Below are 23,300 nucleotides of genomic sequence, written 5' to 3'. Positions count from 1 at the left end.
TCATCTGCTGATGTTGGTCCACTGTGCTTCATTAAGTCCAGGGTCAACGTAGCCGTCTATCAGGAGATTTTGGAGCACTTCATGCTTCCTTCCGCAGATGAACTTTATGGAGATGCTGACTTCATTTTCCAGCAGGACTTGGAACCTACCCACACTGCCAGAAGCACCAAAACCTGGTTCAATGACCGTGGGATTACTGTGCTTGATTGGCCAGCAAACTCGACTGATCTGAACCCCATAGAGAATCTATGGGGCATTGCCAAGAGAAAGATGAGAGACATGAGACCGAGCAATGCAGAATAGCTGAAGGCCGCTATGGAAGCATCCTGGTATTCCATAACACCTCAGCAATACCATAGGCTGATAGCTTCCATGCCACACCGCATTGAGGTAGTAATTGCTGCAAAAGAGGCCCAAACCAAGTACTGAATACATATGCATGCTTATACTTTTCAGAGGTCTGATATTGTTCTATATACAATCCTTGTTTTATTGATTGCATGTAATATTCTAATTTTCTGAGATTGTGGATTTGGGGTTTTCATGAGCTGTAAGCCATAATTATCACAATTATGACAAATCACGGCTTTAACTATCTTGCTTTGCATGTAATGAGTCTATCTCATATATTAGTTTCACCTTTTAAGTTGCATTACTGAAATAAATGAACTTTTGCACGATATTCTAATTTTTCGAGTTTCACCTGTACACGTAATTCCTTATTGTTACACATTATTGTTATGGTGAACAGGCATTTTAAGGCAATTAAGAATGATAAAACGGTTTCTTGAGGAGATAGAACTAGAACTTCCTTTCATTTGTTCATTTATTTCATTTATTCAAGTATGTATTGATTATTGCATGAAAAATATAAAAGGTGATAATTAAAAATTTAAAAATCACTAAATATTTAAAATATATAAACCCTATGGACAAAGTAAAAGATAAGCTAAGTCAGCTAAGAATACCTCCAGTTCTCTGAGACTTCCAAGTCTTGTGATACAACCAGGTCCTTAGGATTTCTAAAATAATAACAGGGATAGAGCCAATCTGACCTTGGAGGGAGAAGTTACATAGGGCCACAGTAGAGAAGGCCCACCTCCTAGGACCAACAATGTAGTTACTGGCAGATGTTACTTACAGAGTAAATTACTTCCCAGCTAATAAGACAATCCTTCAATTAAGTAATATGGATTTACCCAGTTTCAGGGTTATTCTGAGTAAATATGTGATTTTTATTCAATAGGTGCTCAGTCAATCCCATGATATCCTTTCCCTAGTAAAAAAACGTGTTATTCTAAACATAATTGGTTATATTTTTAAACTCACACAACAAACCCTAATGTGGGCCCTTACCCTGAAATATGGAGCTTTAGTTCATTTAAAAAAAAAGAAAAAATGTAATGTTTTTATTCATTTGTTTAATTATTCATTTTATGCAATTTCCGGGCTTGTGTGGAGAACAAATCACATTTTATATTTATGCAGACATATTGAGGGTTATAAATATAATAAGGCTTCACAGATGTTTAAATAAAACTGTACCTGTTTTATTAACAAATGTTGTTCATTTGCTGTTCTTCTCCAGTTCAGATTGCTGTTATAAAATTTGGAGAGCAAACAAATTAAATGAAATCTGATAATGATAGTTGTCAGGTGAATTTAAATCTGATTACAAACTGTACTGTAGCATATTATTAAATGGGCCATTATTAAACTATGGTTTTGGTCTTAAAGACTTTACTCCAGGATTCTATCTTGGTTCGATATTAGGGATCATGTTTATTTGTTATACCTGTTTATTTGTTATACCTTCAAACATACTAAACAGTATCAAGGGAATATTTGAGGAAGACTGTTGTGAGTACAGGATAATATTTTGAGTTGGATTATTTAGTTCTAAGTGGTAAGGCAAGGACTGAAAGCAAGAAAAACATAAACTAATTGATATAGTATAATATACTATAACTGATCTATAATACATTACATACATACGCATAATTAAAAAATATGTCTCTTTAGGAGCCATATAGAAACAGAAAACAAAATGCATGAACTATTTTAATTCTGAATGTATCAATTTCCTTAATTGCTATGTTCATGGTTCCATGTGATAGTGATTTGTAATATTTAACTTAACCTGTATTAAGTGTTTCACAAAATGATTCTGAAGCATCTTAAAATGCTTAACTTTTCTTTTTTTTTATTTAAAAACACTATTAAACTTGTACACAATTTTGTGTGTGAATTATGAACAATCTTCATTTTAATTTGGGAGTACACAAAGTCTTGATTTAATGGATCTTGATTTATTTAACAGATAAAATTTCCTGAACAAAAGATGTGCCGTGTTTTGTTAAGGAGATGTTAAGGGAAAACAGGGAAGAGAATATCAAGGCCAATAAGCTAAAGGACAAATGTACTTAGATATCAGTGGTGGCAGCTGATAGGATACCAAGAAGCCACTGAAAAAATCAAGGTTGGTTGGGCCAGTATGATATACAACATTCAAATATTGGTTGTAATAGTAGGAGGAAGAGAGGAGAGGAGAAGGAAGGTCCTGGGAAGATTGCAGGGTGATCAGCTGCTGGGATATGCTATATTAGGAAATGTTTGAAAAAGGATGGCAGAGAGGAAAAAATATGTAGCAGTCTTACATTAGTCATTCTTAGGATATTTAGTTTAATGGCCTTTTGGTTTTAATATATTCTGCTTCTTCGTTAGTCTATTAAATTATGAATTTACTGTATAATTGATTTCATAATATATATATAATTGTTAGGAATTGCCTTTTCTCATACAATAATATTAAGCAGACGCATAATGTTTAATGTAATTTTTAAGGGTGATTTTTTAAGAATGTATTTTCATTGTTTGTATATCTGCACAGAAAATCTTTTCCACTTAATTCAGTTCCAAATGCATTTTATGTGAAAGGGCATACAAAACATACATTGGAAAGATGAAATGCACATGATCTATTGTGTCATATTGCACTTTACACAATTACTGAATTACTTATTGTTGGTGGGACAATACACTTCTATATAAAAAGGATACAATGTATCCTTGTAAAATCTTATGGCATATATAAAAGATAAACCAAAAATAATATATTTCAAATCATTTATCAGTTTAAGAGTTGATTCACAAAACAGTGATTCAGATTTATACTAGGCAGCAAATCTTTGTCTAAAATGGAATCTGTCATCCCCTAGCTTATGAATCATCATCAGCTGGAAAGGAGACAAGTTGAGGCAATTACTATATTTGATGTTTTAGAGTCAACTTGTAATATTGCTGCTCATAATTGTATTCCTGCACTCATGGGAATTTAATCCAGAGAAATGTTGCAGCTGCTTAACTTACAGAATTCTATCACTTTCATGTCAAATTTAGAGGACAGAAAAATTGAGATCATTTCCCAGTTGTACTGTGAGGAGGATATTCAAAGGTTGTTGCTCCTGATTAGTCTGGGTCTTAGTCAGATCATAGTCAAAGAATAAGTTTGTTTCAATGTTAACTGGAAACCTTCTTCATTTAATAGGAATGCAGTACAGGCTATTATATATTCTATTACAGTTCTATCTTATAGGCCCTATGTCCTGTTTTCAAGCTCTCTTACCTCATTGGAAATCTTAATTCCTTGTCTGTTTGCTCTCTGATCTTTGCTAGTAAGAAAACCTTGCTTATCTTCATTGGACCAAGGTTGTGCTTTCTAATCAAAGTGCCTCTGCCAATTTGTGATCTTACATTGTTGACAATTTGGCTAAAGCGTTGATAGCCACAACATTAAAATAGTTTCTTTCTGTCTTGTAAAACATTATTCACAGTCATAGATCAATGCTTGGGCCTTGCAAGAAAGCCAGAGGAATTTGATTAGCTAGGTGAAAAAGTCTAGTTCACATGGAATTATCCAATTTAGCTAAGCACACAGAAGTGAACCAAAATGAATACGTTGAACAAGAAAAAGGACCATAGAAACCAGCTGAAATATATTTGCTTGCAGAAACTTTTCCCTGCTTAAACAAACAAACAAAATCAGAAAAGTATTCTGTGCAAATTGAAGCTGACAATCATGAGGGTCAGCTGTCCACATGATCTATTTGTAGACATCTTCAAAAGCTGAGAAACAGAGGTACTACCAAACATTACTCATTGAAAATGATGGAAAGGGCTTTCCTATGCTTAGGAAGATACTGAAGAAGGAATCCTGCTGTAAAAACTTATTTATATCAAACTCATCCAACTGTATCTCAAAGGTTACAAAAGGCTTAGGTTAATGTACTTAACTTTCTCTGGTGGACTTCAACTACTATAATTATTATTGTAATATAATAAGATAATTCTGTATCTGAAAATAATGAATCATTTAAAATTTAATCTAAACAAAATTAATTTTAAAGAATATCAGTACTGTACATAAAAAATCATTTAATATATTTTTTCAACCATTCTGAAATACCATATTAACTCTCTCTTACAGACTTCAGTGCAAAAAATGTTGACATACTTATGCCTTTCTGTCTTCCATTAACTTCTTAAAATTGCTTCCACTTGCAAATGAAACTATGTCAGCTTGCTTACCAAATCCGCAAACCATATAAATTGTGACAGAAAGCATCTACTTTTTTGGCTTCTCTTGAAAAGGAGACTTGGATAGTGTCCAACATATTGTATGTCAGTTTGCTGTTTTTTATATGCTTACTATCTGTATGTGGCACAGTTCCAAAAAAAGGTTATTTAACTATTCAGTAGAAGAAACCAGACACTTGAAATATACATTATTTTAAAAGTGATTTACTTCAATTAAACTTTTAATATGACCAGAAGCCATATAGGCATTTATGAAGTGAAAAGTTATTAAGGAGAAATGTGAAATAAGCAAAACATAAAATTACAAGACTGGGAAAAAATAACACCAAGAAGGCTAGGATTATACACATCTGTACATATTCATGAAGATTTTTCTTTTTAAAAACTTCAGAGCTATAATCTGATAAAATCTGTTACTTATCTTTAGATTTACAGATCTGTAGTCTTTATTGAATTAATGATACATAACTTTCAAAACATCTTCAAAGACAAACAAGAAAGTCCAGTTGCCTCTTGAAAAAAGTACTGTTTGGGATGACATTCCCAAATGGAAAGAAAATGAACAAAACAGCAAATATTGGTTTCTAATTACTATAAATGTCTGATGGTATTTAAAAAAAATTGTCTTTTTTTTTTTAAAAAAAGAACATACATAAAAAAACAGGAAGTAAACAGTAAATACATTATTTCTGTCAATACACTGGTTTATCATTGAAAAAGAAGGTTCAGGAATATTGTTCCATCAATTCTTTAATCATTGAGGTTAAAATGTTTCACAGGCCAAAGAAAATCAGTAATACTAAATCATTTACCTTATGACTCTTAGCATCTATTTGCCAAATATAAATAAATAAAAATACCATATTTCATAGGTTTTTAAGCAACTACTAGTCACACTATTTTCATAATCTCAGTAATTTCTACTATATGAAATTTGTAAATTATAACTACATGGTAATCACATGGAAATCATCCTTGAACCCCAAAGCTTGATGAATTATAAAAATCATAAAATTATTAAAAATTAAAATTATAAAAAGAATGATGTATATGTTGCAAAATGAAATAATATAATAAACATGACATTCATGTTTATTTAAACCTTATTGATTAATGAAATTATACATAGTTCTTACTTATTAGCCGCAATAGGAACTAGAAACTTCACAACTAAGGGTATGATTATTAAGTCATGTGACCCTGCCAATTTACATTCTAGCTGGTTATTACCAAGGATTATTAAATGCAATGACATATGATTTCCTGTCGATTTCCACACTGACTTTGCTCATCAAAAGCTAGCAGTGAAGTTTGGAAATGGAGTTCACATGAATAAGAAAGCAGATCCATTCATGAAGGCTCCAAGTCAGTAACTTTATTATCTACTACCTATATTACAAAAATCTCCCTGGACTCCTTACCTTCTCTTGGGAAAAACCATATAGGTTTCCATAGGATTTGGGGGTGGATTTGTCAGGGTTATGCCTCTTGCACTTTGTTCAAGGACTCAAAGCTAGTTCCCCGCTTGACCCCTCCACCCCAGATGGCTGGATGTTTCCCAACAAGTAGATTTTTATCTTCCACTGAATGAAAGATAAAATGAATGAATGAATGAAATAGGGAGTGGAAATAGTATGATAAATGAACACAATAATACTGATACTATTGGAGAAAGAAGGACATAAATTTTCAGAATGCTTATTGTAAATGTTCTGTAATTGCTGCCTGTTTGCACCAAAATGGCCGCCCTGCTAAAGATCAAAATGGCAGCGGTGGTTCTAGCGGTGTGGCGCAGGCTGAGGAAGAACCACGCAGCTCTACCTCGGACTCTAGCTGCCCCACAAGGTCTTGGCTGGGCTCTTGGCTCTGTGGGCTGTAGCTGAGGGAAAGATCTGCCACGCTGTTTTCCTGCTCCGTGATGACAAGCGGAGGATGAATAAGCCACTGGGATGACAAGCAGAGGATAGGAGCCGTCAGAGGCAAAGATGGCTCCCTGTGGGAAGGCGAAGTTGCAAAGAAGCTTAAAGGCTCCTAAACTGCTCCTGCCTGCTTGCAGAATCCAGTTGTATGATATCAACATTGTTATAACTTCTAATCTGATTGAAGACTGAGAGAGAATTAATATAAATCTTTCGGGCTCAGACTGAGTTAAGAAACTGGAAGTAGAAGGAGCCCAGGAGGCATGGCTAAGAAAATTCTAACTCAGTCATTAGGCAGACAGGCAGAAGTTAAACCCATGTTTTGGATTCTCCAAGCAGTGCACTGGAGAACTGGTAAAATCAGATGTAGCTGATCTAACAACCTTAGATATCAGTATAAATGGAAAGATAATAGCAAGTTTACTTATTTTGGAGGAATTGTAGCACTCTGCCAACACAATCAAATGAATTCACATGTAATTTCACCTTTTATTTTTCATATATAGGGTGGCAATTCATGTTTGCACAATGGGGCAAATAATACATGGCTAAATAAGCAACTAGATTTTAGTTATTGTAGTTGTTTTTAAAGGAAAAAGCTTACTGTAATTCTTTCATCTCTATCATCCAAAGGAGATCCATCCTTTTTCCATGAAATTGTAGGTTCAGGATGGCCTCGAGGAGGTTGGCATTCCATTACAGCTGGCTCACCTACTGCTACCATAACATCTGAAGGGTTTTGTCTGAAGTCATCTCGCAATACTGAAAAGACAAATGGAAAGGGGAGGGGGATATAAATAAATAAATAGTTATTAATCAGCAATGTGTAAGCAGCTTCAAGTATTCGCAATGTAAAAGATGTAGCATTGGCGTTAGATTTAGATTTTGAGTTGCACCAAGACTAGATTGAATTGTGGCATTACAATAAACACATAATTTATTTTAATCTCTGCAGTCCACTGCTTCTCTTACAGTGATATAGTAAAAAAAAAAAAAAAAAAACTAATGGAATGCTACTTTTCTAAAGGTTTTCAGTGACCACACAATAGATCTGGGAAATGTTGAGAAATCATTTTCTTAGAAAGTGACTCAAAATATGCAAGAGTGCTCAAGGAGCACTTGGTTACAAGTAAGCCACACCTTGATTCAAGAATTATGCATTTACAGCAAAAAAGCTTTTGTCAGCAGTGATATGAATTTAACAGGGATTTTTTTACTATTTTATTTTTTCTTTGTAAAGTTCTAATATTTTTTCTTCCATCCAATTGTTTACAATTCTCAGAATACTTTAATTAACCAAGAGAGAAACTAATGAAGTGCAAATAAAAATAAAATACAATCAGAATTGCTATTTGCACTAAATTTAATGTGGATTTTAGAGTATCTTTTGTTATGGTCACTGTCATACTAGCTGTTTCACTGTTGTGTGATAAAATACGTTAAATATCCCAAAGGTTTGATGAATTTTAAATTTAAATTTATTCAAATTTCTATTGAAGATCCCCCCCCCCACGATTTCTATCAAAAGGCAGATCTTTGGGGTAACCAGAATCCATAACTAAATGTAGTCATTTCTCTGAAAATTAGCACACAATTTCATTATAAAGTAATGAAATCAGATTCATGATTCCCCCCCTTCATTTCTTCCTTTATTTATGAATATTCTGTTGAGCATAACATACCCAAAAATTTAAGGCAGGGGTGTCAAACTCGATTTCATTGAGGGCAACATCAAAGTGCTTGACCTCAGGGACCTGGGGTGGGCATGGCCAGAGTGGCCAGCTTGACATCACTTTTGTCAGGGGCGGCTATTGTGACCTGAGTATTCTGTCAGTGGAAACAGTCTTTCGAGCTCAGTTTTCAGCTGTGATGGCCTCCTGCAACCCTCTGCCAGTGAAAACGGAGCGCAAGAGGCCACATGCAGCCCTTGCAAGCTTCATTTTTGTGGGCAGAGATACTGTAGGCCAGTCCTTTGCTGTTTCCAGGGTGGCCCCATGGGCCAGATCTAAGTACCCCATTGGCCAGATCCGGCCCCGGGCCTTGAGTTTGACAACCCTGCCCTAAAGGATATTTTTTACAATTAGGCAATATCTCCTAAATGGTTTAGGAGAAGATAAAAAGGATAGATACAACCAAATGCTTATATATGATATGAATTTTTTTGGTTAAAGTAAATCACATACCAAAATAACCAACAGTATGTAATTCATTCAAAATTATAGTAAGAAAATAACAAAAAAAATCATGTAATTATTTTTATATCTGTAAGAAATATACGTAGCATGTAATTGTAAATTGAACTCCCCCCCAGAAAGCCTTTTTTTAGTTTTCCTATCAATTCATTCTAAAATATAAGCTGAACATACACTTAAGTTTTAAATTCATATTTAGCAAAATTTCTACCGTATTTCTTAGAACTTGAAATATAAAAGTCAGTATTAATTTTTAGCGTACATAACAAGTGTTCCCCTTTATAAGATGTTCAGCCACACTGCCAGCTGGGTTGCCCTAGCTGGTGATTGTAAAAATGTGTGAGAGAACTTATTCTTTCCTTATTTGTTTCTCTTTTTAGAACTATAATCAAACGCGGCTTCCCTATGTGAAAAAGTTGCCCCCCAACTTTTTTTCTCTAGAGATTTTTTATTCACACAGCCTGATGAGTTATGACTTTTATTTTAGATGTGGTTTATTGAACAAAGAAAAGTAGTTTGAATTAAACGTAATGTTAAACTATTGTTAGTAAAAACACAATGGTTGGTTGATTAAATGATGCTTTCATCTCATGCCAATTTTTTCAAGAACCAGATTTTATTTCCTCAAAATAGATCAATAAATTCTACTATTACTAAGTAATCTCTTATGTTTTCTTATTGTGATTAATGAAGAGGAACAGTCCTTCCCATTTCCCTCACATGTATCTATTACATGTCTTGTCTTGTACTCTTGTTGTTAGGAATCAAATGTTAAGATATGGCCTATGTTTTCCCCCACCCGAGTCTTTGTGTCTGCTAAGGTAACAAAAGGACAAATGCCAACCAAATTCCTGAATAAATGATAAATTTCATGTAGCGTTTCAAAAGACAGGAATGAGCGTATTGGACACTTCACCTTTGAGAGGGAATTTTATAAATAGACTAGACAATCTCTGACCCATGGGTCATCTTCAAAGATAATTCCTTATCTAAACAAAGAACCAGAATGACCAGGGCAGATCCTAGTGGGACTAGGATCTTGTCAATTTCCCTATTGTGTTTCATTTTGGAAGCTGGAAGTGATTCTCAGAATCTATCAATCCTTCCTTCCTTCCTCCCTCCCTTCCCTCTCCCCTCCCGACAGGCAAGTAAGACTGCTGCAGTGTGGGGGAGGGAGTGGAGGGAGCAAGTGGCAAGCACACTCTCTTGAATCAACTTGGTAAAGAAAGCACAATATAGTAAAGACAATAACTGTGATGAGATCTTTCCCCTTTCAAACCACATATTCTTAATTTTCACAAACTGAAGAAAGAGATGGGAAAGCCAATGGATTTTGATTTGATCTTCGTACATTTGATCCATTTTTGGTATTTAAAGGCACAAAGCAACATATCATTTTATGGAGGGAAAATGTTACACTGTATTTATCTGATCTTTTTCCAGTAGGCACATTATACATATTTTTTTAAAGTATTGTATGATACATCATACATTATTTTCCTTTCCTTTATAAGCACATTCTCTGTCCTCATTCTTTACAACTTGTGTTACCTCTTTTAAATCTTAAAAATTATAGTTGAAAGGAAACAGATATCAATGATTTTTTTCCGATTAAACATATGCAATAATGTGTTAATTAAATACAAAATAAGCAAGCATTCATTTTATAACGTAGCAGCTACTGTACCATACCTATTTCTGATTCATTAGGATAACTCAAGTTCTTCTGCTCTACAATATGGGATGAAGAGAGCAGCTCTCATTACAGAAAGTAGAGTATTAAATATTTTAAATATCAGTATTCACAAATGTAAATATTTCATTTTTGTGTTTCTTAATTTTCATTTTAGAAAATAGAGGATATTCATAACTCTTTTCTTCCTTCTGAAGGAACACTGAAGAAACTTTTTAAATGATATAAAATTTTGTGATTGAAAAAATCCAGAAGTACAATGCCACAGTAAGTTATTGTAACCAACCCATCCCAGTAGCATGCCAAAAATTATCCATACATAGATGGGAAAAAGTGGAATCTGATGCAGCACATATTAATTCCACCACTTAATAAGTGCCATATGGATCCTTTTATGTTCATCTCCTGTTTCCCTCCCGTCTTTCAATTTCTGCAACTGCTCAGAGAGACATGAATCAGAAATGAAACCTCCTGACTACCTCAGTCTTTTCATTTTTTTTTTGTGCTTCATCAGCAGGAAAATGGGAAAGTGTCTGCACACAACCACTAATGGAATTCTGTGATTTTACACTGAATTTTCCATCATTATTTTCCATAGATAGAAACAGGAAACCAAAAAATAAAAATGATACAATCTTGAATGGCAACCTACATTTTATTTAGTACTACATTTGTTAATATATACAGTATAACAAAAGAAGTGAAAAGGAAGCATTTATTATAACAGTAAATGGCTGGTAGTACTCCCTAAATTTATAAATACAGAAATCCGGTTGCTTCTGTTGCTCTTGAGTATATCAACATTGCTAATTTCAAATGATGTTGGGAATTGTATACCAGGAACACCTGAACAGCCATATGTAACCTTTACAATATCCTGTCTAATTTAACTCTTTATCCATTACGTTTGCATATTTCAGAATAAAATATGCCAATTCTTAACTGTTAACTATTTGGTCATTTCTATTAGAGGAGTTAGTCAGGATAGTTATATATTATGTACTAAGAACTGAAGTGATATAATTATCATATTTTTTGGAGTATAAGACACACCTTTTTTCCTCAAAAAAGAGGCTAAAAATCAGGGTGGGTCTTATACATCGAATACAGCATTTTTTGCCTCCTGAAGCCTCTGCCATGCATAGCCTTATGAAGACTTTCAGAGAACTCCTGGGGGCTGAGGAGGGCAGAAATGAGCAAAGAAATGGCTGGTTTTTGTCCCCCTCCCCCCAGTTCCAGCAGCACTCTATAAACCTCCATAAGGCTATGCATGCAATTTTTTTTGACAAAAACAGGCCCATTTTCACGAAAAATTGGCTGTCGGAGGTTTGCAGAGTGCAAAAACTTTTTTCCCCTTTTGGAAAGCTCTTTAACTGATGAGAATTACATTGATCAAGTGCTGTGCCTGCAGAAACAAAGTCTTAAGGTTTGTCAGCTATTTCCTTCTCCAGCACATGGATAAATACACCTGGAAACATCTACCTACCTACCTACTCTCTCTCTCTCTCCCTACCTATCTACTGTATTTCTCTCTCTATTTCTTTCTCTATCCTCTCTACCTACCTACCTACCTACCTACCTACCTACCTACCTACCTACCTACACACAAACACACACACTCTACCTATCTACTATATTTCTCTCTCTTTCTCCCTCTACCTACCTACACACTCTCTCTCCTTACCTACCTACTTTATATCTCTCTCTCTCTTTCTCTCTATCTCTTTATCTACCTACCTACCTACGTTCTCTCTCTCTCTCTCTCTCTCTCTCTCTCTCTCTAGGAGCCAAGGTGGCGCAGTGGTTAAATGCAGCACTGCAGGCTACTGCTAGATCAGCAGGTCAGCGGTTCAAATCTCACCGGTTCAGGGTTGACTCAGCCTTCCATCCTTCCGAGGTGGGTAAAATGAGGACCCAGATTGTTGGGGGCAATATGCTGACTCTCTGTAAACCGCTTAGAGAGGCCTGAAAGGCCTATGAAGCGGTATATAAGTCTACTGCTATTGCTATTGCTCTCTCTCTCTCTCTCCCTCCCTCCCTCCCTCCCTACCTACCTACTGTATTTCTCTTTTTTATCTCCCTCTCTATCCCTCCATCTACCTACCTACTTTTTTTTTTAAAAAAATGCCTCTTCAAAACCTTGGTGCGTTTTATATTCTGATGTGTCTTATACTCTGAAAAATATGGTAGTTGGAGAGTGCAAGTGTCTTCTGGATTTTGTGCTTGAGATGGAAAAAAATGTTGACTTTCGATTTTGCTGATTAGATAAATTTGTTGTTCTAGAAATGGCTACTACAAATGTAAAAGTAAAAAGGAAATATACTCAAGAGCAACAGAAGCAACCAGATTTCTGTATACAGATTCATGAAAGCATGGGCTACTTTAAACTATCTGGAGAATTAATTAAAAAATGAATGAAGCATTTTAATGAGAAGTGCTGCTGCCATAAACAATGGGAATGCAGATTATCACCTAACAACGTAAATAATTTAAGAATCCTATAATGGAAATGAATCTAAAAAAGGAGGTAAAGAAAGATCAAGTGGATGGCTTTGATACTAAATGCAAAAAGCAGGGAAAAAGTAAAATATTTGCAATTGTTATGATCTCATATTGCTTACTTTTAATTAGAGTAAAATTGTATTAATATTGTCAGTATTTATGGGCTAAAACTACAAAATGCTTAGCTTTCTTTAAGGGCCACATCTGAAAGTTAGAATCATTTTTCTTTTGGTTAACTATGGCTTAGATTTTAGTATATAGAAAATATAGATAAACAGATGGTACACAAGATTGTCATTGATTTCAATATCTGTGTAGCTCTTACTCAAATACCAATTAAAATGTGTCCAAGTAAATTTAAATCCCTTAGTGATATTATATTAGCAAAGTAGCCAAGAGAATCAAGGTGAAGCCTAATTACCCACGTATATTATTATGGGTTATTCTTAAATTGTATAGCGATCCCCACAGAAATAATAAAACAAATTGTCCTATTGATATGCTTTTATTGACATAAATAATAGTATTCAAATTTTGGCTGATAGTTAAAAAATAGCTCTGTAGTATTTTGGTAAAGATTATTCTCATAACCATTTATTTGCTGGAAAATTTAAACAATTCAATTGGGTCAGATCTTTTAGGAATGATGTAGTAGTGAATACTTGTACTGGAAAGAGGTGAACTAAATTGTGTCTAAGGTACTTTTAACAATTACACTCCATGATTTTGAGGTACAACATTTTTCAGAAAAAAATAGCAATTATAGCAACAAAGACATTAGTAGGACAGAGACTTCAATGTTGTTAGATAACTGTAATTACAAGGGTTAGGACTTACTGTTTAAGTAATAGTCAAATAGTTAAGTAATAGTTATAGTCAAATAGTTAAGTAATCTTAATACTTTTAAATTTAATCTTTTTGTCCTAAACAGTCTCTGGACAAAATTATTAGAAGATTTCAGTTGCTTATGAAGTTATTTATGTAGCAATTTTACCAAAAGTAAAATTGCAAAGTCATGGAAATTCTACATAGGAGATCAAATATTGTCAGGATAACAAATAAAATGTCCACAGAAATTTGTGAGATATATTAGGAACTCTGAACCAAACTGAATGGATATAATAGGATCACTGCTTATTCATAAAGATTAGTCCAGAAATGGAAAGCATAACTCTAATGAACCTGCTTTCTAAACCTGCCAGTGCTTAACTAAGAGTCCTGAAAGCACAATAGACAAAATTTCTGTCCACGCAAGGAAAATTGCAATTGCAGTGCTGGAATTTGCAGAACGGTACTATGCAAGGCTAGATGAATAAGTATAGTGTTATCACACACACATAGCTGGAAAAATGAAATGAACTAAGTAAAAAAAAAGTACAGAGAAATTCCAGAAAATTAGTGTGTTGTGGGCAGTGGTGACTTCCGGATTCTGTTCCAACCGGTATGGTTGGAATGGCCCCGGAGTAACCCACATGCGCAGTGCACGCATGCAGTCTAGCATCAAATGACGCTTCCGCAAGCCTCCGCAATGCTCCAGCTGCTCCACGGAGCATCACACAGGCACCATACGCATGTGCATGTGCGGAAGCGCCCACAGCATAAAGCACCAGTAAGGAGTGCGGGTGGGCCCTCCGGAGCACTGTACCGGAACGGTATCAGGTGTTCCAGGCAGGATCCGGGATGCCCGTACCGGGATGTACTGCTTGCAACCCACCACTGGTTGTGGGGATGGTTAGAAACAAACTAAAGAAATTATGTGGGAGTCATGCCAAGGAAGTTTTTTATTTCTAGATGTTTTCAAACAGTTCTTCACATAAATGGGGCATTTAGCAAAGACGTTTATATTGAGAATTCCATCATAGTAAGATTAAGGTAGGTTGGAGGAGAAAAAGGAGAATTAGAGAAAGAGAACACATTGTTTTCTCAGGAAGGGATGCTATCCTGTTGCATTCTGAACACAGTGAAGACCATACATTTTTGTGGATCTTTCATGTTTGAGTTTTAGTAGCAGCATTCTGACAGTAGGTTGTAGGTTGTGTTGTTAAGCTATTTTATTCAGACTTTATTCAGACTTATAGTAGTAGCAAAGGAAACTTGAAATGGCTGATCATGAAGAGACTGGGAGAGAACTTAAGCTAACGTCTGTAGTCTACTAAATGTGTAAAACAGGAAGATATGGAAGTATTGACTAGAGAGGCCTCTTTAGCTCCTTAAGCTTTCAGTTTAAGAAGTTAATATACTTAAAAAATATGCAATACAGAGCTACCAGAAACTTTATATAAACATACACAGAGAGGGAAAGCCTTGGCTTTTAGCCCACATTCTCCTGAGTAGATTGTTACCTTGGAAAATAATATCTCCTGGAAGAGCAATGTGTCTTTCAGCCAAAATTAAGTTCAGTAGCCATGATATTTGCTGTAAGGAAAGTCCGGAAGAAGTGCATTGAGCAGACAAGTCTCCTTACTCAGTCTTTATTGATCCAACAAAGGCATTTGACACTTTAAACAGGAAGGCACTCAGGATCATCTGGAGACATTATGGATGTCTGAGGAAATTTATGAAGTTGATTTGGCTGTTCCATGATCAAATGACAGGACAAGTTCTTTACAGAGTGATATGTCTGTTGTATTTGCCATTTTCAGCAGAGTGAAGAAGGGTTGTGTTCATTCTGTTATTAACCTGCATGCATACTGACCAAGGTCTGAAGGAAGGTGTGTACATCAGGTACCGATTGGACAGCTCTCTTTGACCTTCACTGTTTGAATGCACAAATGCTTCCACAGTCATGGAACCCAGTCAATAAACTCTTTTTTTTGCTGATGAATATGCATGAATGTGAATGTGTCTTTTGGTGTATAAAGACAGTGAACTAAAGCTGATGTTCAACAAATTCTCAGATGCTGCTATGCTCTTCAGACCATCAGTCTATATAAGTCTGGAGTATTTTTACCAGCCAATGCCAAATATTAACTCTGTAGAATCAAAATCACTGTTGACATCTTTACAAAAGTAAACAGCTTCAAATTCTTGGGAAGCATCATCTCAAATAATGGATCTTTGGACAAAGAAATTGATACCTGGATCAGACAGGCCAGCCAGGCTATGTACCAGACTGCTCAATCAAACCAACATTCACATTTCCACAAAGTGGAAAGTCTACAGATCTGTGGTTATCTTTCTTTTTTATACAGATATGATTCCTAGACTCAATTACAGAGCAAACAACTGGAAAAATTTAACATACACATCAGAGCCCAGTTGTGGTAGGTAAGACACTTAATTTGAATGGAGAATAACTGTATGCCTCACCACTTGCTTTATTGTGAATTGGAGATTTTAAAAGACTTCAAGATTATTCATACAAGTTCTACAAAAATGCTGTGACATTACTGTGACATCCAGTCAATGGAACGCCAAGCTGTGGCTTCTGACAGAATCTTTGAAGCCAGAAACTGCCACTAATAATTGATGGAAAATAGTACTGGCATCACATAGCTATTACAATAATGGTGTCCCCAGTGTCCCCATTGTACTAGACTGTGATTCCATACCGGGACCGCAGTATATACAACTCCATGTTCACTGATGAACAGAACTACAGTGAGTCTACTTCAAAATCAAAGGATAATTTATACTTTAAAAATACTCTATAATACTGTGCTACTGGCAACTTTTTATAAAGAGAAAGACAATATATCTGCACTAAACTATATAAGCAGTAAGTATTGAATCCAAACTTATTCTTACTGGAACAATACATTGGTAATGCATTTATAATTCCCCTATATAATTATACCTAATAAACCTATTAATGCACATAATTATGTTCCAGTAGATACTAAGCCTAACTCAAAGCCATAAAATGCTGTATAAATAAAATGGATATGTATTTCCAGCAAAATGAAATAATTCATTTCTGTATTGATAGAAAAATTTCTGAGGAAAGCTCTTGTATAATGCTGAAAGCACATTGCAGCATATTTAGTTTAATCATGATTTTTCCACTAAATTACTTACTTCAACAGACACTCTTGTCCATTTTATCTTCTGTTTAATACTGCACATGATCTCTACTCATGTGGGTAATTGCTAGGGTGGAAAAGCACAGAAAACATAATATAACAGATGTTTCTTTTCAATAGACCAAACAAAATGAGAGGAAACAAGATTTTATGCTTCATGCAGATTTTTACTGAAGATCTTGTGCTTTTTATTTATACCCACACATGTAGATGGAAGTCATAGATGGCTGTCCAGTACATATAGTTCATTAAGGAATTATAAATAGATCTGAATTTCTATTAAAAATATTCCCTACCAAAATAGAGTGATAAAGAGGTCTTTGTTAAATCAGATCCAGTTCATTTATGTGTGTGAGACACTCTGTATGTGTCTATATGTTAGGCATAATCCTGCCTGAATGAAATCTCCATCTTGTCAGATCCTTCTCTACAAATATCTGTAAAAAGAGAATCCATACACGTGTGTCTGCTATTTATATAGACTAATAAACAACTGAGAAGGATCAGTCCCAAAGGTGCTTATTTCAAGAGGCTAGACTCTTGAAAGACTGCACTGTCTTTGTTTTTCTTTTAAGATGTTTCGCTTGTCATTCAAGAAACTTCTTCTGCTCTAACTGGATGGTGGAAAATGGAAGCATTTATACTTCTTGCAGACAGCTGATCATTTGTATTCTTTTAGAGAGTTGCTAAGGCCACTTGGAGGTTTATCTGTGTCCTCAGGGTCACCTGAGTAGTGTAAATGGGTGTGGAGCCTTCTTAGAACTGCTGAAAGGACTGTGTTGCAGACTGGGGGATAGATGATGTCATGTCCCTCCCCCCACTCTTGAGAGAAGGCTGTTCAATTTTGATATAGATGGCCTCTTTCACCCATCTTTCAAATCACCCATCTTCAAAGAAAAACAAGGAAGTCCAGTTGCTTTTGAAAAAGCACCTTTGAGACAACCATAACCTGGATGATTAAGAATCTGCATAGACATTGAGAAGGATCAGGATTCACAATTGTTCAGAACATCAACTTTCAAGGAAAAATATACTCCAAGTGACTCAGTCACTAAGAGGTATGCATGCAATGGCAACTGCTTAAACCAAATACATTTTTTCCTGGGATCACGCTGTATCTTTGTAGGCCAAAGAGCAATCTTGAAAAAAGATATAACTGTTTAAGAAGTTATCAACATATGCTATGGGAATGTACTTACACTCCAAAATACCTCTTTCGCTTTAAACCTAAAGTACTGTGCAGCCCAATTACACGTTTCAAAGTATTAGAAATGATGAAAAATTATTCTGTAAGCAGCAATTAAACCTATGAAGATGTTTAATGGAAACAGTTCTCCACAAACTTTCTAAACAGTTTTAATTGTTTATATAGTCCCCCACCCGGAAATTCTACTCTGTCATTGGAGAAAAGAAAAAGAAGTATGTATGTAATATGTCTGGATATAAAGAAAAAGATCAAAAATCACAAAATCTGAGCTGTAACTTTATACTGCTGGCAAAGTTCTTAAAGCAAATTTTATCAATCGCCTTTTAAAAGTTCAGGTTTCTAAGTATGACTGCTCCCCAGAATTATGTTTTGCCAGTTCCTTAAAACAAGGTATTACAAATAACGTTCACAAAAATAGATACAATTCCATTATGCTGTAAGAGTAATGTAGGTATCTTTCTTCCATATTAACTAGTAATTTACTGTGACATAGACAGCTGTATAAATTAAATAAATAACTGATAATCTGATCACTCTGAAGTATTATTCTGATCTTTTAAATATAGAGAGTGTTATTCAAAAAGTTCTGAAAGCATCATCAGAGTTGGAACGGAGTTTAAAGGCCTTCATCCAAACTTTTGTTATGTTCGACCTACCTACACATTTTTAATACTTTAATATATTGAAAGTTGGGGAAAGTCCAAATGTTTAAAAATATGAGTTTCTGCCTAGTGTTGGATGGTTATGCAGCAATAGCAATTCAGATTGCCTGCTTGTTTACAGAGTTTTAAGGAAGAAATTGTCTGACATTATACTATAAGGAACTGTCTCGGGTGTTTTGCTCTGTAATAAAATAAATTATCATAAGATACATAAATTCTGTGTATCAGGGCTAAAATAATCCATGTTTGTCACTGTTGGATTTTTTGGGTGGGGGTATTTGTTTTCATAGCATACGTCTAGTAAAATATCATAGTTTTAAACTATATATAGATAACAATCAAAATCTACTTCTCTACATTTTAGTTTTTTGTAATATTTGTCTAATACAGGTTTCAAAACTTTCTTAATTTATAGTGTGCCCTTACTCTCTCAGTAACTTTTTCAAGGCACCCCTAGAGTTGCCAAAAGATTGCCATAAAACTAGTCTTGCCAAGTTGAAATGATGTGGGAAAGCTGAAAAAAATCTCTGGGCACCCTGTCAGTTCAGTGTGGTGCCCCAAGGTGCCACAGTAAACTGTTTGAGAACCGTAGGTCTAGTATTACTTTCAAGTAGAAGAAATAATTAAATGAAATAGCTCAGAGCTTAGAAACAAGAATGCTAACATTAAAGATATAAACAAAATATTTAAATTAAGGGTATCTGGTGAAAGCCAAGATACTCAGTTACATGTTCTTATGCAACTGTTCTTCAAAATGATTTTTATTTATTTAAATATTTATCCCATCTTTCTTTTTATTTAAGCACTAAAAGTAGCTGTTTAGACTTCAGGCACAATTTTGTCCTGACAATACACATGATGCTAGAATATAAAGACACAAACAAGTACTATATTTTGTACAATATTTTATTTACAAGTATCATTTATTCTATTCTGTGTTAAAAGTAAAGCCATGTGGGATTTCAGAAAATATTTTACTCCTTTGATTTTATACTTGTTTATTTTATTAGTAAGGAAAAGTCCAACATGATGATGGTTGGGTTTTTCCAATTTCTTTTTTAGGGTTTCTGCAGCATTCATTTTCCATTCCAAGTCAAAGTATTTCTATGAAAGCTACACTTCTGGTGAGGTTTGTCTGATTGCCAATTGTCAATTTATTATTTTAACCTATTTCTCTTTTGGGCTAAGATATCTTACACTGCCATTAATTGAACCTTTTGTTCTTGATTCACTATTTCCACAGATGCAGTTTTTCTTTTACTTGAGGCAGGACTTGTACAGTATTGTTCGTTTTTCACCAGAGCTTGAAAGCAATTCATTTTGTTCTTCAATCCTTCTGGATTTTTTTTTTTTTTTTTTTAGCTTTTAAGAGTCCAAAATATTAAGTGCAGCCCTTTTGTCAGTACTAAGGCATAAACACCCGCATCAAGTGTTTGATCACATATTTCAACTGGATATTTCCAAGCCTAACTTCAGTTATTTTCTTTTCCTTGTTTGTTTTCTATCTTGGTTTTGTTCATTTCCTTGATAGCAACTCCCAGATGTTGTCTCATGGTGTATTCAGCTATCTCCTTCTTGGTTTTCTGTAAGAACTTCTATCTACTGTTCACCTTGGTCAGTTTTGACTGCAGAGCAATTGGAGAACAATTGGTTTGGTTCTAGTACCAAGCTACCTTCTCTACATGGATAATCAATTCCTCTACTATGATCTAACAATAGCTGTTTAAGATCTGCTCTGAATAATTTTGTGATCATGTTCACTTGTCATTCAGCTATCTTTATAGTATTTATCTGGATGAAACAAAATGATACAAAAGAATTTTAAAACATTAAAGATCAGGGATTTGCAGTTCAGGTTCTTGATTTTCAGAAGCAGAAGGAAGTCCAGATTTTGTATAACTCAAAATGCAATGATAGAGTACCATGAGGACTAGCTCTCAATAAATTAGCTTTGCATTTACATAAATATTGTAGAGATATAATATTGAAAAATGTAAGAAATAATAAAACCAGCATATAAATAAATTCAAATTAAAAATTATAATAGTCAAGTAAATATCAACCTAGTTATGGAAAGAAGGAATAAGAATCTAAAGATATCCCAACTTGATTCTCTTTAGTATAGGAGAGTGCAGAGTACATTTTATCTGACTTTCACAATTATGTTATTATAAATAACCTACAATAATAACATAGAGTTCCAGGAATTTTTGAAAATATTATCCTGTATTGGAATCCTTGCTGTATCTGTTTCTTACCCAGGCCAATTTTAAAGAGCTGATTAGGTATTCCAATAAAACGTTCCCTAAAAACATTCTACAACATTATAGTGAACTACTTCCACACTTATTCCTTTTATACTGAAACATACCAAAGTCTCTGAGAATTGGAAATAGGAAACCAATGAAAAAAAAGTCCATGTGTTTCTTTATTGTAAAGAACTGCAACATAGATTTATCACACGTGTATTGACTTCAATACTCAATTTGAACAAATATATTTTATCTTGCAGGTGATCAGAAAATGTATTCCCTTATAATGTTCCTAAGTTTCATTTAATAGCTAGCAAAAATGGACTCTCAGTAGTAAGAGTTTGACTTAATGTCATGGCCCCATCAGATCGTGGTTCAGAATAGGAGTAGGAGTTGGAACAGGGACAATTTGATGGGGATGTCACATCTCTCCTGGAACATTGGGAGAATCCAGGGGCTGAGGACAATGCTGTCCCAAGCCCCTCTGGCATTGGGGGAAGTTGGTCAATCAGATGGGGAACGGACTGCTTTCACGAAGGCAGGAAAGGATCAGAAGCAGACAGGCAGTGATGATGAGAGACAACAGATCCCTTATGACGAAGAACATCTGCCTCACCTACCCAATCTGAGTGCCCAGAGAGCGGAGCAGAGAGAAACTGAGAGGATGTGATTTGCTGAACCACTTTGTAAACATATCCTGCCTTCTATTCCATTAGACTTTTAGGGGGGGAAACATTTTACATTTCATATCCATTAATTGTTGTCTATGTAAAAAAGATAATTTTTATAGGACTGGCAGACAGAGGAGGGGAGAGAAAGGGAGATAGATAGATAGATAGATAGATAGATAGATAGATAGATAGATAGATAGATAGATAGATAGATAGATAGATAGATAGATAGATAGACAGACAGACAGATAGATAGATGATAGACAGACAGACAGACAGAGGCTAAAAGATCCATAACATTACGTTTAACTAGAGTAAAATTCTTGTTGTGACATATCACTTCTTCAAAAGCTACTCTTTTCAAACAATTCATAACTTAACACAATTATAAGACACCCTACAAAAATAACTACAGAATCTGTAAAACCTGCTTGCCAAGGAAATAACAAAGATGATTTGCTCTCCAGGCATTCTGAAATTAAGCATGTTACCAAATGGACCGTGTAAGAAAGCAAATACCAATTATGATGAACTGTTTCCAAAGTAAATGGTGAGATGTTTCTGAAGTTAATTTTATCTAAGCCACTGCTTGATGTATTCTTTAAAAAGAAAATAAGCATGTTTGTATAAAATGAGAAAACGACATGGTGACATGAAACAGAATGTAAATGAATACTTTCCTTTTATATATACATATTCCATTTCAACGTGGCATGAACATAGGCAATTTGAGAGTTCTTTTAATTGAAAGTGAGAAATATAAAACCTATCATAGCTGACTTTTTTACTATAAAGCTAATGAATTATGCAACAATTACAGGATATGAACCTTAATATACTGTATGTCTATTTGAATCAGAACAATCCTTTTTAATTATCATGTTAATATTAGAAATATTTTAAAAGTATATATATCACTACAATATGTATTTTGTATTTTTCCCTCACAGTAGGCATCTTGTTATAAAAAAATAATAGCCATTATAATGAAGAAAGTTACGTTGTTTTATTCCATAGAAATTAAGACTATTAATTGCACATAGCAAACCATGAGTTTTTAAATTGTGCTTCATGAAGAATGACTCAATACAGGAATAAGAGCTAAAAGGTACCATATGATAACAACAAACACCAGAGTAATACAGGGATACAACAAAAATTACTTATTTTGTGGATTAATGTACATATCTCCAGGTTACACATAAAGCAAATTAAGTGGCAAATATATATATAGCAATAGTAATAACAATAGCATTTTGATTTAAATATCATCCCACAGTGCTTTACAGCACTCTCTGGACAATTTAAAATGTTAGCATATTGCTCCCCAAAATCGGAGTCAACCTTGAACCTGTCAGGATTGACCTCCAAATTGTGGGCAGAGCTAGCCTGCAGTCGTACATTCTAAGCACTGTGCCACAAGGGTTCATATAATGAACTATATTATTCAAAGCTAATATGGAATATGTTAAATTTTCCCTTAACAAATTAGAAAGTTTCTAACCTTCCATGTTGCTGCTTTTCTTCAAATAAAGAGGGATTTTTCTTTATAGGTAGTGAAAAGTGGAACCTTCAATCTGCTTT

General features: G+C 34.5%; 1 protein-coding gene across 1 annotated transcript in view; it reads right to left on the bottom strand.

Annotated features, from left to right (window-relative positions):
- Positions 1–23,300, bottom strand: part of ROBO1 (roundabout guidance receptor 1) — a 434,872-nt gene that overhangs the window by 69,569 nt on the left and 342,003 nt on the right. The window contains exon 5 of the mRNA XM_014064019.2: positions 7,120–7,277. Coding sequence (XP_013919494.2) covers positions 7,120–7,277 — 158 coding nt within the window. The remainder of the gene's footprint in view (positions 1–7,119; positions 7,278–23,300) is intronic.

The sequence above is a fragment of the Thamnophis sirtalis genome, unplaced genomic scaffold, assembly GCF_051295495.1.
Source record: "Thamnophis sirtalis isolate CommonGarterSnake01/CBP01778 unplaced genomic scaffold, rThaSir2_p1.2 scaffold_8, whole genome shotgun sequence".
Taxonomy (NCBI): domain Eukaryota; kingdom Metazoa; phylum Chordata; class Lepidosauria; order Squamata; family Natricidae; genus Thamnophis; species Thamnophis sirtalis.
Note: the sequence above shows the minus strand (reverse complement) of the source record. Positions and strands in the feature narration are given on the sequence as shown.